This window comes from Melopsittacus undulatus, chromosome 1 (assembly GCF_012275295.1).
Source record: "Melopsittacus undulatus isolate bMelUnd1 chromosome 1, bMelUnd1.mat.Z, whole genome shotgun sequence".
NCBI lineage: Eukaryota > Metazoa > Chordata > Aves > Psittaciformes > Psittaculidae > Melopsittacus > Melopsittacus undulatus.
The window spans coordinates 70,623,722-70,639,063 of NC_047527.1; the positions used below are offsets into that span (position 1 = coordinate 70,623,722).

General features: G+C 39.6%; 1 protein-coding gene across 1 annotated transcript in view; it reads left to right on the forward strand.

Annotated features, from left to right (window-relative positions):
- Positions 1-3,946: 3,946 nt before the first annotated feature.
- COBL (cordon-bleu WH2 repeat protein) overlaps positions 3,947-15,342 on the forward strand; it is a gene marked incomplete at its 5' end in the record, with an annotated part of 115,293 nt that continues 103,897 nt past the window's right edge. The window contains 3 exons of the mRNA XM_034068000.1: positions 3,947-4,155; positions 11,019-11,229; positions 11,969-12,197. Of these exons, the coding sequence (XP_033923891.1) occupies positions 3,947-4,155; positions 11,019-11,229; positions 11,969-12,197 (649 nt within the window). The remainder of the gene's footprint in view (positions 4,156-11,018; positions 11,230-11,968; positions 12,198-15,342) is intronic.

Here is a 15,342-nt window from a genome sequence, read left to right on the forward strand (position 1 = left end):
TCATCCCAGGCCACCTGTCCTTGTTTCCACCTTTTATAAGCCTCTTTTTTCTTGTGAATTTTTCTCAGCAGCTCCTTATCCACCCAAGGAGGTCTCAGGGCCCTCCTGCTGCACTTCCTTCTAGTCGGGATGCAACACTCCTGAGCTTGTAGCAGGTAATCCTTAAATATTAACCAAGAGTCTTGGGCCCCCTTACCCTCTAGGGCTATATCCCATGGAACCTTACTAAGCAGGTTCCTGAAGAGCCCAAAGTCTGCTCTCTTGAAGTCCAGGGCAGTGAGCTTACTGCACACTCTTCTCACTGTCTTGAGAACCTCAAATTGGACCATCTCGTGATCACTGCATCCAAGACTTCCCTGGAGAGTCACATTTCCAACGACCCCTTCCCTGTTGGTGAGCACGAGGTCAAGCAGGGCACCTCTCCTCTTCGGCTCCTTTATTGCTTGCAGAAGGGAAGTTGTCTTCCACACAATTGAGAAACCTCCTGGATTGCTTGTGCCGGGCCGTACTGTTGCCCCAACAGATGTCAGGGTGGTTGAAGTCCCCCATGAGAACAAGGGCCTGTGAGTGTGAGGCTGTTCCTATTTGTCTGTAGAGTTCTTCATCCACAGGTTCCTCTTGATCAGGTGGTCTGTAACATATCTTCACAGTAATGTGTCCCATCACCGATTTCCCCTTTACCCTGACCCACAAACTTCCTGTTAACTGATCACCTGTCCCCAGACAGAGTTCCATACTCTCCAGCCTATCCCTATCATAAAGGGCAACTCCCCCTCCCCTCCTGCCGGGCCTGACTTTTCTAAAAAGCCTGTAACCTTCCATTCCAACACTCCAGTCAAAGGAGCCATCCCACCATGTTTCTGTGATGCCTATTATATCATAGCACCGTAGATGTGCCCACATCTCTAATTGCTCTTGTTTATTCCCCATGGTACGGGCATTTGTATAGAGGCATCTGATCCGAGCTCCAAATGAAGCCGGCTCAGTGGCTGGAGCGGCTGGGATATTACTACATTGCTCAGAGTATTTATTATAGGTGCTGGCAACTGACTGGGTGTGTTGGGATGGAATGGTGCTCCCCTCCCCCAACACAACTAGTTTAAAGCATCCTTGACAAGTGTGGCAAACCTCCCAGCAAAACCACTCTTCCCTTTCTTTATCAGAGCAGTTCCACCAGCCCCCAGTAGGCCTGGACTACAAATGTGGGCCCCATGTCCAAGACACCCAAACCCTTGACTATGACACCACCCTTTTAACCATTTATTAACCTGTCCAATCCTCCTTGCCTTTGGAAGGTCCTCCCTGTGTCTTGGAGAATTGTCGAAAAGACTATCTGAGCTCCAGAACCCCTGACCACCTCTCCCAGAGCTCTGTAGTCCTTCTTTATACTCCTCAGGCTACTCCTATCTATATCCTTAGCACCCACATGTATCACTAGAAGCGGGTAATAGTCCATGGGACTTACTAGAGCAGGCAGCCTCTCCGCAACATCCCTGATCCGTGCCCCAGGTAGGCAACACATCTCCCTTGCAACCGGGTCAGGCTGACAGATGAGCGCTTCTGTCCCTTTCCAGGCAGGGTCCCCTCCTACTACAACCCGCCGCTTTTTCCTGGCAGCACCAGTAGAGATCTTCTGTACCAGTGCACCAGCCGACTGTTTCTGATGCAAGCGCATTTCTTCATTAGACCCCTGCAGGATAGCAAAGCAGTTCTGGGTGGGTGCAGCAGATTTAGGAGGAAGCCCCTTGCTTTTAATTGCTCTCTTCCTCCTTTTGTTGTTTTTTTTTGTTACTAATTCCCAGTTTCCCTGATCAACATAATTAAAACCCCCCTAGTTCTGCCAGGCGCAGGACATTTGCCTGCTTCTTTTCTTCCCACTTTCTTTTGTACTTTGGCAGGAGCACTGTATTGGAATTGTCCCCTCCCACATTATAGGACAAGCTTTAAAAACAAAAGAAGAAAGGCTTGTTTTAAGAAACAAGTTGATGTGAATCTCTGTGGCTGCTTATGTGCAGTTGCTGTTGTGGAGAGCAAGAATTACATCATTTGCAAATTGATCTGAAGTCCTTAAATATTGCACTGCATGCATAAAACTACTCTGGCACAATCTAGATTTATAGAAAACTCCCATCCCTCCCCACCTGCTTACAAAAAACAACTGTAGGCAAACATAAAGGGATCTGAGCAGAAGATGAAGCTGAACTACAAGATGAAGATGGACATACAGAAAATCAAGGTAGTTTGACAGACAATAAGGCTTGAACTTTTTATCACCACCTCCACAGGGAGCTGCCAGTTAGTGACTGATGACTGTGTGACTCATTGGGTGTATACAGGATAAAAAGTGAATGTTCAGGGCAAAATTCCCATGGAAGAGAGATTGCTGTAAACGTGGAATGTGGAGGTAACTCTCCCTGTGTATTTGTAGAGGAATGCCATTTCTTATGCACTCATGAAATGAAAGAAAGTATCTGCAACACTGCTAATTTTGCAGTGTCCTGCTGGGGTCTCACTGCAAAATGCATTTATCAGGGCAATGTAGTGATTTTGTGCAAGTAGAGACATGCCATAAAAATTGTTGGTCAAATGCAAATACTGAGTAAAAAGGGGGGGGGGGCGATTGGCTTGTTTCTGAATTCTTTTTTGTGTGTGTATGTTTTTGTTTTCTTTTTTCTCTGTTCCAGAAGCTTATATTTGTAATCCAAACTATGTGTTAGTCTGTTTGTCTGTGAGGGCAGAGGTTGTCTCTAATTAAAGGAATGCTGGTTTGGTATTAATTCTGTTCAGTTTTTAATTTTTGTTTTTTTCTCCCTGAACACAGTTTCACTCTTGACTGATTCAGCCATTAAGCTTTGCAGGGTATTAAGCATAGGGTTTTCTCTGTACTCCTCTCTTCTGGACCTTTTTTTTGTGTTGTTTGCAGGGTGAAAATGATGTGCAGAATCATAGTCTATTCTCTTCCTGCACCCTAGAATCAGGCAGATTCAAAAATGCAGGCAGTTAAGTCTGGGTAATAATTTCTCAGTAAATATTTTACTGCTTTTTCCATCTGTTACACTAAAATCTAACTTAAACTAGGCATAAATCTAGTCAGAAGAGGTCACTGGGATATTAATCATCAGAATTAATCCTCTTAAGACATGTGCTTGGTATAAGGCCAGCTATTCAGAAGTTTAACAGTGCACATATGGCGCTTATCTGTCTGGCAGCTTGCCAGTGAAGTAAACTTTGAGTTTGTGGTGGTTATATAGCTCCATAAAGTACACTGCTTGTTTGGTGCAAGTTATGCAGTTTTTCTGTGTTGCACATGGCACATAGCCTGCTACAGGAGAATGAGTTCTCTTCAGGGTGCTTTGAAAAAGCTATAGTCTTTTAGTATTAGTTGCATTGTAAGGAGTGATTCCATTCACGTTTGACCTTTCCCTGCTGCTTCCCTATGAAGTATGATGAGCCAGATTTAATACTACTTAGAGCAGAGGAAGAGATGCTACTTCATGTCGAGTAATACTGTGGAACCCAAATATAGCTGAATGAAACTTCACCCTGCTTCCACTCCTGCTGCTCTGACTTGGAGGAAACATTCATGTACATAAATACAACTCTTTCTTGAGTCAGGTCTGGACTGGACCCAGCTTTTCTGTTAATCTCTTCAGAGGAGCATGCTTCGTACTCGACAGAATAATGATTATTTCATATCCTAATTATGGAACTGATTCATCCCCTGGGGCATGGAAAACAAACAGTAGGAGTGAGTGCATCATTAAAAAATTAGCGTATTTTTAGAGAGGAGGCAAAATGCAAGTCCATTGAAAAGTTTCATTGTAAAGAAAAGTGGCTTGGATTAGAGAAGCTTTTTTAAAGAACCTGAGATTATGTCTGAAAGAGCTTTTTTTTATATACTTTGCTCACAAGAAGTGATTAATTTTCTTGTTGCCTTTATTTCTCAAGGAAAAGAATGAAAGCTCGTGCTCCTCCTCCACCAAGTCAACCTTCTGCTGCAAGTAGAGTTCACAGTGAGCACAAGTCACCCACAGAGACAGCTTTGATTTCTGATCAGAACCTTGTGAGCATGAAGGAGAACATGATAAACAGATCGGTGGACTTCACAATCATTTTACCCAGCGGGGTGGAGCAGAGAAGCACAGTACAAGGAAGGTAAGGCTTTGATTAGTTCCCACTTTCTGGAGCCCTCTGTTCCCAGTGGTGTACTTGCTGATACTAAAGTCTTCCTTTCTGAGTTGATGGAGAAGCCATGCTTCTCTCTGCATTGTAGGCAGCTTTTGTACCAAAGTCTTCTGAGAGCTATGTATAAACGACCCTCCCTGCTGGAGCAGGAAGGATTTAAGAGTGATTTTGTCACTCTTCCCAATGGATTACCCTCAATATGTGTATGGATCTGTCTCTTCTATGTAGTGTCACTAGGCTAGTGTTAAGTTCTCATAATACAGAGTGGGAAGTAGGTGGTGCTGGCAAACAGAATTCCTGACAGAATGCCTGTCTGGAGTCATGCCGAGAAGCAAGTTCAGAAGATGAATGATTCATTGCATTCAGAGCTCCTGCTTTCACAAATACATTGCAGTTGTGGAGACAGCAAGGCATCTGCTGGTATTTAGGAAGCCTTTTCTGCATAAAAGTTTATTGGGTTTTTTCCACAGGAAGACAGATTCTCCTTGTCATAGGGTACAATCAAGGGTAAACTGTACTGGAAAGACAGTTTTGAGCTAATTTTCTTCACCATGGGAGCTTTTCTTTCTCATTCTCTCTGTAAGAACTGTTTTGAAAGAGGAATACTTTCTTCAAGAAAGAATTTGGAAGTGTTCTAAAAATACATTCCATACTATGATGAAACTGTAGCAAGCAATGGTATGGTCAAGAAACTATACAAAGGGATAATACCAGATTAGGAGAATATGTAGATGACCTGAGAAATCAGAGTCTGTGCTTATTTTACATTTGAGTTTTGCAGTAGTTAGTCTGCGTTCCTGTGAAATTATTCCTGTTGGTCTGATACATTAGTCTGTTTTGATGGTTTGTCATCTAATGCGTATTGATCACTGAGGAAGATGTGTATAGCAGAGTGTAGTGTCTGGTACTTTATTCTTCACCCTACTTTTCTTGTAAGAATTGTTGTTTGCTTAGAGACTCCTAGGATACTAGTGCAACTTGTGTGGGTCAGCCCCAAAACCAGAGTGGTGTTAAAAGTTTTAAAGGAAAGCAGTGCTTATCAGAGCTCTCACATGATGCATTTAGTGATTGAGCTTTTATGGGGAGATTTGGACTAATGAGAGACAGAAGAGAAAAAGCCTAGAAAGTAGAACAGGACATGAAATGCACTGACCATTAGGTCCCAAGGAAAAGGTAGTTCTTCATTGGCAAATACAGGTCGCCTGGGAGCTAGTGAATGGCTAATCTCCATGCAGCGTTTGTATGGTGAGATACGTAATTGCCATATGGTTAGAAAATATTTTATTTTCTCTGAGAAAAAAAAAACAAACACTCCAAGACTACAAAAGTGGTGTTTTAATGTGACCTTCTGAAGAACCTAGAAGCTACAGGAACAGAGAACAAATGGAAAATGCCTACTCAAGAAGCACACTGTCTCTCACAGGTGTTTTTTATCCCTGCCACTGCTATCACATACACTGAGACTGAGTAATTTGTTAGAGTCTTTAGTTAGTGGACTAAAACCTGTAAGAAATGTAAAAAGTCAAACCTTAGGTATTTCTCTGACATTATTTATATGGTCTATGTTAAACACTCTAAGCAACCAAAACGTTCTCTTGGTTGTTCTGTGAAGGTGCCTACTTCTCTCCATTGTCTGCATGACAATGCAGATTTATTAAGCTCCTCCTTGTGCTGATTATCACCAGTGTCTAACCCAGGTAGGAGGTATTCTCTCCCAGTTCTGTCTTGAGCACTTGGAGTGAAAGGTTAGTGCCAAATATCAGGCATTAGTAGTCACCTGTGGGAAACGGAAGATTGTGGAAACTGAGCAGGGAAGTAGATCATCTCAACAAGTTATGAAATAAGAAGAAGGTGCCCTGTATTGAGCCCTATATTACAGTTGCAGCAGACAGTGAACAGACCTCATGTGTGCTGCTATTCTTTCTAACCGCTGCAGCATGAAATTCTCTGTACATGCACACTGGTTCATGTTTTTAGAGATGTGGAATACAACAACAAAAAAAAAAGTAGTGAAATGCATCTGAAATATTTAGGGGATGATCTGTCATAAGTGTCCAGGTTTGGGTGAAAGTCCAGGCATTCTCATCTTTTTGCACTCATTTGACATGGCGAGCTGGACAGCTACAAAGTACAATGATAAGCATTTAATGATGAAGATACTAGATTAAAACAAGTGTTTCGTTTCGTTTGAAGCAAGTTTGGGAGCTAGTGCAGGTAATAAACTCTTTTCCCTGTTCATTCATTTTATCTATGGTGATATCATGGAAGGACATTTCAGACGAATTCTGCCATTGTTTATAGTGCTATAAATCTTGAGTATTTTCATAGCCATCATAAAAAGCGCATTCTGCAAAATCTGTTCTTAAGTGCCCTGGGTAAATAGCTTCTATGTTGCAGAAGAGCTTGTAAAACCTTGCCCTGGGCATCATCATAATGAAAAATCATTCTGTAATTTCAGGAATTCAGTTCACAGAAGTACACTAGAGGATGTTTGCAAATAACTACTGTAGTTAATTAGTATCACTTAAGGTTATTACAAATGAACCAAGTTAAAAGTAAAAAAAATATCTTTCAATTTGTTTATTGTTTGTAAGCAAAGCAGCATGTTGTTAGTCTTACTTTGCTTTTTATGAAGAAAATTCCTGTAAATATCAGCAACAGGGTAGAAAATTTTCATTAAATTTCCTTGAAAGATAGTTCAAGAAAACAAGAAAATGTCTGCTGTTTAAAGGCATTTTATTGTAACCTGGAATTTTAAAGTAGATTTATTTATAAAAGTTAACTCAAGCTGATAGTCTCTCTTTAAGAGTTTATTTCCATCCTGTAACAAACAGTTTATTCCAGATTTTGGAAATATGTAGTACAGCTTGGTATTTAGCGTATACATTCCTGGTTGTGTAGGAAGACTTATCTTTTCATGAAGTACCTGCTGTGCTTTGGAGCTTAAGAAGATAATAATGACTTTTTCTGTTTTTAAATTAAGATAGTGAAAACATCAAAGACTTCAGGTCAGCCCCTTTACACTAGTGTTTCTTTTCCAGTCACTTATCGCTTTAGATTTCTAATGCGTGTTTGACATTGACCTAAATAAAGAAGATTCTTTCTTCCAGTTTGAGATTGTTTTTTAATGGATGTTTGTAGCATGAAAGTTGAAGGTATGAGAAAAGTCAGCGTTATTTGATAGAGTACAACTTACCCTACACATTTATTTCCTAGATGTACGAGGCTGTATTCTAAAATAGATCTCTGTGTGATCTAAGGAGATCAGGCCAAGCCACACCCAAACAACTCAGTTGCTTTCTGCCTCTTAAACTGTAGCTGTCTTTTCTCAACAGGACTCAAGTGGTCTGATGTGCTCAAACTTCACCCTCACTTCAGCCCGATAAATGTTGCTGACAAAGTAGTTATTCTTTACTGTCCAGAATTGGTGTTAAATGTCAAACAGCTTAGTAAAGAATATGAGAACAGAAAGTACTCTCCTTTGCTAAAAATAGTTGTCTGAATCTTAAATTGGGTTCATCCTCCAGTTTTATTGCTGTGCTGTAGTATTTGCGTATCAGTCATTATTGTTTGGTGTCTGTTACAGTGTTTGGTCTCTCCAGCCAAAATTTCAGCAACATTTTATTAAAGTAAGAAAGTAATGTGTTTCTGAGTAGTTGGAGAGGCAGAAGGCATTTAACTTACTAACTTTGACTTTAGAGTTAATCCTTTATGATCAGACCTGCCTGAATTTTTAAAAATCATTATATACAAATAAATATAAAAAAATAAAAATACCAGGTCTCAAAAGCAGGTTAAAATAAAGTGCAGATGTGTCTGGACCAGGATGGAAGCAAATGAAGGAATTACTCTTTGCATCTTACAAGGACTATATTCAGCCCATGGTTATAAAGAAAAGTTGGTCTGTGTCAGTAGATAGCTCAGTACCATTCTCTTGCTGTGTTTAGTGGCTTTCTTCTACGTGTGGCATATGCATAGAGTTACCTAAAATGCAACTTCCATTTAAAATCAAACTGTACTGTATTATAGTTTAGAAGGAAAATTTTTCAAGTTGATGAAATTGAAATCTGATATAAGAATAACTTTGTTGCAAGGGTTTCCCATACCTCTTACTTCTCTGGAAATGCATTAATTTTGAATTATGTTTGTAGAAATCCTTTGTCTCCCTCCTTTCTCTTCCCTTCTTCCCCACCCCCAAATTTTGTTCTATCCTTTTGAAGTTTTGAGGAAACTGTTTTCCTAAATTTGCATTTTGGGAAGAGCATGCTATTCACTTTGAAGTTGTTTCAAAAGCTTCAGTGATACTGCTTAGTTTGTACTCCTAAATGGTACAGACAAAGCCTGGGGATGCTTCTTAGGGAGCAGTTGTGTGTTGTGAGCCGCATGGCTCAGGATAGGATCTTGAAGACTTCCTTAAGTGTTATATTTAAAACACACCTGCTGTGTTATCAGCAGTAAGATGAAACTTCAAATTTGGCTGGATTTTTAAATTGTTCATTGTCTGGAAAAAGGTTGTTTAACATGGGTGATTGTCTGCAACAAACATTCTCAGGTGGCTGGTGTGGATTCTAATCTTGCAGTTGTACTGCTGCCGCTGAGCATATTTCATAGTTTCAGTGGAAGAATCATGGAATCAAACTGTTATTTTGATGAACTATATTTAGAAAAAAGTGCTGATCTTTTTTTGAAAAGTACTTTTAATAAAGTAGTTTACATGAGGCAAGATAACTGTCCAAATTTGCATGATTTATCACAATATTATGCGCTACAGAAATATATTAGCATTCCACTTTAAATAAAAATGTCTAGCACATAAAACACCATGTATTGGGGTTCTGCCAGGTTATTTGCCTTGTCTGAAACAATAGTAATAAGGCTGGGGGAAAAAAAACACATGCAAATTTTAGTTTAAACGAAGTATGTCTGTAAACAGACAAGCTAAGATCTGTATCAGGCGGACTGACACTTTTTTAAATGCTGACTGCTGCACAGCTGAATGAATATTCATGTAAATATTGGTAGGTGGGGTTCTCCTATAGTTTAGACTTAGAAAGTGTAAATATTTCTTTTGGTTTGTGGTGTGTTACATGAATTGAACATGGTTATGAAATGCAGACATTTGCAACTTGAGAACAGTGCCAAAATAAGTTATCACAAAGTGACCTGGTACAGTTTCAATTTAGATACTACACGTTTCTATTTAGGTGCTCCCTATGTTAGCAGTTACCACAGTGCTCTGTTTTTCTGAAGCCTCCTATATATACTAATGACGTCTGTTTTCCTTGTTTGATCTTCAGTCATCATCTTGTTACTGCGTTCTTGTTTCTTCAATGTGATCACCTATTTCAGAATTTCCACCCTTGGTACTTTTTCATCTCACACTGTGTAACTCAGTTAAACTTGCAGTAGGTTACTGTAAAGAAGATCCTTTCTTGTCTCATGAGCGGGAAGAGCTGTCACCTACATATGTTTTAAGCTTTCAGCTGTTAATAAGGGACTTCTTTTGTTTTCCATTCATGTCATCTTTGCCATTAGCTCTCCAGGGTTCTTCACCAACTTACTGAGCACTTGTTGGCCAGCAACATATACACAGAAGATGGACAGCAGCAGTTTCTCAGATGGCAACAGCTTGCAGTTGAAGGCAGTTCTTGAACTACAGGTGTAATGGTGGTAGCCAGTGACCTGTGAAAGATGTTGTGTCTTTGCCTTTTGCTTGTATTTTGATTCTGTGTACAGTTTTTCCAATTTGCACATTAAAAGAGATGCCAGTTCCTTTGGCAAATATGCTGGCTATGCACTTAGTTTCATTTCTGCTAGAAGAAAAATACTTCATGTAGATGACAAGCTTCAGGTATGTCTGGTAAATTTTATTTTATTTTTTTTCAGTTTATATTGTTTTGTTGATGACAGGTATTAGTTTATGAAATCAAAACGTTTCAGAAAAAAACCCTCCAGGTTTATTAAACCTGTTTTCTCTGATCCTGGATGGAATTTTAGGAAGGAAGATTGAAAAGAACCAAACCCTTCAGTACCTTGATAGAAGAGGATTTCTGGGGTGTGTAAGAGCATGGCTCATACCTGCGATGTCAGGCAGTATCAGTCTTCAGTGAATGTTGGGTTAGTGACAAAATGGAGTACCTCCATGCAGAGGTGTGGAATGAGAGGCAGCCACTGACTCTTAACCTCATGGTTTAAGAAGCACATCTGCAGTAAAAGTTCTTGATGATGCAGATACTTGAAACCAGATGTTTTTATGGAAGGCTAATATCCTCACCAAAATAAATATGGAAAGGATCACTTGTACTTGGGAATATTGCTGGTGTCAAATGAATTCAGGGAACTCAAGAAAAAAAAATCCCGTCTACCTTTTGTTCCAAATTTAAATGTTCCATTTTGAGTTGTTCTGTGTGCTGCGTGATAGTTCATATCTAGGTAGAGTTTACCATATTGGGAGTGCATCACTTACTTATATCTTCATGAACAAGAACAGGTTTTGTTCTTTGGAAAATTTAATGTATGGATTTAGCTGTTAAGATGCACTTTGTCTGCTTTTGGCTTATATTTGTTAGTACTGTTACTGGCACTGTTTTCTGCCTCATAGCAACTAGTTAATTGCAAGCTCATAAATGCACACTGAAGTGCAATTTAATTCCTAACAATTTATCTGATCTGTTTAGCATTTCAAAGCATAGCACTGTTCCCTCCCAAAGATGGCTAACTAGTGACACATCCTCAGCTTGTGTTGTCTTTTTTTTCTCCCATCTTAAAACTGAGGTAAAGTTTTTAGCTGCTTCTTTTTCTCACACTAACAGTAAATGTTTTTTTCTGCACAGTAAAGCCGTGATGGATCTCCTGGTTGATCTATGCAGCCAGTATCGCTTGAATCCATCCCAACATAGCCTTGAACTGAAGTCTTCAAGAACCCAGCAGCCTCTGAGTTACAAGCCAAATACTTTGATAGGAGCACTGGATGTAGAGATGGTACTTCTGAAAGAGAAGGTTCCTGAAGAGAAGGTGAAGCGACCTCTGCCAAGGGTCCCTGAGGTTGGTATTCTGTAGGGCTAGAATGGTGCAATGAAATATTATTTCATTCCTATGATTTCAAGAGTTCTTCATATTTTTGCATCTTCAAACCAGATGGGAAAGGCTTGACTATAACCTGCTTTACTAGCATAACTGATTTCGGTGCAGTCTGGCAGGTGACAGTCTGGACTCCAGCATTTAGACAAAATGTTACATTGCATGTGGTTGAATAGATTGAAATCTGTTCTTATAAAGACCCTTGATTGAAGACTGGGGTGATAAAAATTTGCAGTAGTGGCTGAAGTAAGGGTTGTGAGATTGTGCGGTGGGAGGTAGGGTTTTGGTGGTATTTTGTTTGCCATCTTTATTGAGGATAGGGGCAAAGACTTACTAAAATACGTATTTTAAGCTATTGTGAAGATTCAGAAGTAGTAGCCATTTTCCAAATATGTTTGCTGAATCAGTATATGTAATTACACTGCCATGCCTTTCAGAGTGATACTTGTAAGCATTCACAGATTACATCTGCCTGATTCTGTATTTGCCTGTTCTTGTGTGTGTCTCCTTAATGACAGGGAAGTTCTGATTTTTTTTTTAATTTATTATTCTTATAACAATATCTTTTAATAGTATGTATGTGGGGTAAGTTTACCTAGGAGTCAAGACAATATGGAAGTCCCTAATGCCTTTCTCACTGGGGAATGAGAAGAAGCCTAGCCATCACGGAGGGAGGGCTGAGAGTCTGTGTTTGTTTCTGCAGAAATCTGTGAGGCTGGTAGTGAACTACCTGAAAACGCAGAAGGCTGTAGTTCGCGTTAGTCCGGAGGTGCCTCTCCACAGCATCATCCCAGCTATTTGTGAGAAGTGTGAAGTCAGTCAAGAGCACATTGTTCTTCTGCGAGATGGCATCACTGGGGAGGAGCTGGAGCTTACCAAGTCCTTGGAGGAGCTGGGGATAAAGGAGCTGTATGCCTGGGACAGAAAAAGAGGTGAGCTGAAACTGAAAGCAGTCACTGCAGGGTTAGATGATGTGCTAACAATATTATAGATGACTTAAAAGCATTTGTGCTCTTGTTGCTTTGGGGCCTAGCTGAAACAGCAGAATGACATCTCAGTCCTGAGAGTTGCCTGGCTTTGTTCAGTGAGCCGTGCCCAGAGTGGCAGCCAGGACAGCAGTGTGCCCAGCCATCCCTGACTGCTTTTGGGCCTTGTGCCAGGCTGGGCTGTCCCCTGGCAGGGTGCAGGTGGCCTGGGGCAGGGCAAAAGGAGGAGCTCTGCTACCTCCTGAAGCTGCTGTCAGTACAGGTGTGTATAACACGGAGGCCTTGTCCAGGCAGAGCTGTCACCTACCAGTGCTGTGAATTGGAGGGGAAAGAAAAAGCATCATGCCATAGTCATGGCAGCTGCGGAAGCTGAGAGGCAGAGACAACAGACCAGGGTTTATGAGAAGCAAACTGTGGACAGGTTCATAGACAGTTCCTTCAAGCAGCAAAGCTATTGATGGGTTAGTGAAGAGGAGCTAAGAGGTATTTGTATTTAAAATTATGTTCTCTTATTTATTCATTCTCACTTTCTGTTCTCATAGATGATATTGTAGCCGCAGCTTTTTGGACTTGAGTTTTATCAGCCTGATTGTGTATTCAAATAGCATAATTATGCCATGTGCTTTAAAATACACCTGCTTTAAAAATGCACTTTGACAAGCACTACTTCCTTTGAGGTCAGAAAGTGATATTCATTAAAATTGTCTCCTGCAGTTTGTCTCTATTGATATCACTTGCAGCACAGTAAATGTACTTATTTATTGTTTAGGTAATGTCAGTCTTGTAGGTGCTGAGCTGCAGGCTTATTTTTTATTTATATACTTACTTATTTATGTTGACGTTCTGTCTCTTCTTTCAAACTCCTTGGTAAGTGACAGTCTTATCTCTGTGTAAGTCAAATGAACTTAGACTTTTAAGTAAACCAAATGTCTTCTTTTGAATTGTTAGGATGGTCAAAAAAGTGGCTGACAACATATCATAACTCAATTGCATGTTTGTTTTTTAAGATATGTTTGCTGTAATTAAGCTAGACATTTTGGAGCAATGTAGGGAACATGCTGAGTATTCAACAGGATTCGTTCAGCATAGTTCAAGGACAATGTCTAGAGTAATTAGCCTAAGCCTTCCTTAAACTCTTTTCCTTTAAAATGAAGGCAATGGTGTATGTACTAGTCCAGTATTGGTCCTCCAATCCAATTGTAGCCCATACAGTCAAAACTAAGACTTTACTTCAATACTGAATTTGTAGCAGAAAATTATCTAAATTGCTTTCTGCATCAGCTTTTATATATATGTGTATATATATTATTCTTTTTTAACCTTTCAGTATGCCTTTCATTATAGTGAAATCCCACTTATCCTGAGTATATTTCAGCCTTTTCTGCCTTCCTCTTTACTTTGCCCCATGGTGTCTGATGAGAACACTGGTAAATACGCATAAAATTTACAGAAAGTTTCCTTTGTTCCAGCAAATTCCTACTTCTGTATTCTCATATATAATCTCCAAGAGGAATAATTCCATTGTTTTCAGCAGCAGTTGGTGTATGAATTGTGTGCTGAGTAGATGTTCAGTCTGTTTAGTTATCAGAACAGATGGATTCTTAAAACACATTCCCACTGGCAAGTAAGGCATCAGACATGCTGAAAGCATAGGCTGTGCTTGTAAAAGCTGGTTTGAGAAAAGCTTGTGCTCGTCATTCTCTTCTTCCCTGAAACAGATATACCAGGGGCTGAAGGAATATTAAAAGCCAAGCTCTGCTGCCACCTGCTTACTGCATTCGATTTAGCAGTTGAAGCAACTTCACAAGGGAATTAATACAAATGCAGCTAAACTGCTTCTTGGAACAGCTCTGCAGGTCTATTGTCTGTCAACATTTTTTTCCTGTAATATTTAGGAAAACAAGCACTAGGAATAATTAATGAATATTGTGACTTATGAGGTGAATTAAACTTTAATATGTCTTCTCTTGTCCTTTCCTTGCCTGCGTTTTCCAGTTCCTCCATCAAAAACTCAGTCTGAACCTTCTCTGAACTATAGAGGTACCGTACAATGCTGCTGAGGGAAAACCGTCTTTCCCTTCACACTGTGTTTAATGTGGGTTTGGTAGATGGATCTTTAAGAACGTTGCATAAAATGCTGTAGAGAAACAAGCTATTTTAGATCTGTGTTGTCTTTTTGCAAAGTGTTGTTTACATGTCTGTGCTTTCCATCAGAAAAAAACATGCTTCTGTGCCTACTGCTTCTTCAGTAATTGCCATTAAAATGTCAGCAATTAACAAGTCCTGTCATTTAACTGTTTTGTGGTATGGTGTGTTTCTTTATAGATTCCAAGTATTTTCAGGTTACCTAAAGCATGACTAGTTGAATTTCAGAAATACTAACATTTCAGAAGTCTCTCAGATTCAAGATTTATTTAGTAGCAAATACATAATATTTTCAGATCTACAAGATCTTCCACTAATTTCAATTTACATGCAGTGAAGCATTTTAGTATCAAACCCATGTATATACTTTGAATAACTCTGGGTTGATTCTGACTTCTGGATTGCTGTGGTAGGTGGGGTTTGATTGGGTTGCATTGGTGCTTCTGCTTCTAGTTAAACAGAAAATTTGTATATCCTTTCCATCGCTAACTATGTTATAATATATTGCTCTAATTATCCTCAAGAAAGGTATGGTTGATTTTAATTGGCTTTACTACTTTGCATCACTAGTAAACACAACATAAAATAAAAGTGTAGATAACTTTAAGTTTTCAGGGAGGAAGGAATTCCACTAGCAAGCACATACTACCTGAGGGCCTGTTATCTCTTGGCTTCACTAATGCCAGTATTTTTCCTTCTAATCTTCTGTCATTACCTGTTTTGGCTTCTTATACAAAGCATAGTACTAGAGAGAATATCTACTGTATTTATTTAAGAAAAACTGATGCAGATTTGTAAAGATCCCTTGTTTTGAGATTATGAATTCAAATTTATTCGTAGTACACAATGTTTAATGGTAATGTTGATGATCAACTGCTACTGACATGGATTATGCGAGCCTTTCATCACTATTGCTCATAGCTGAAGACTATGTAAAGGAATCATG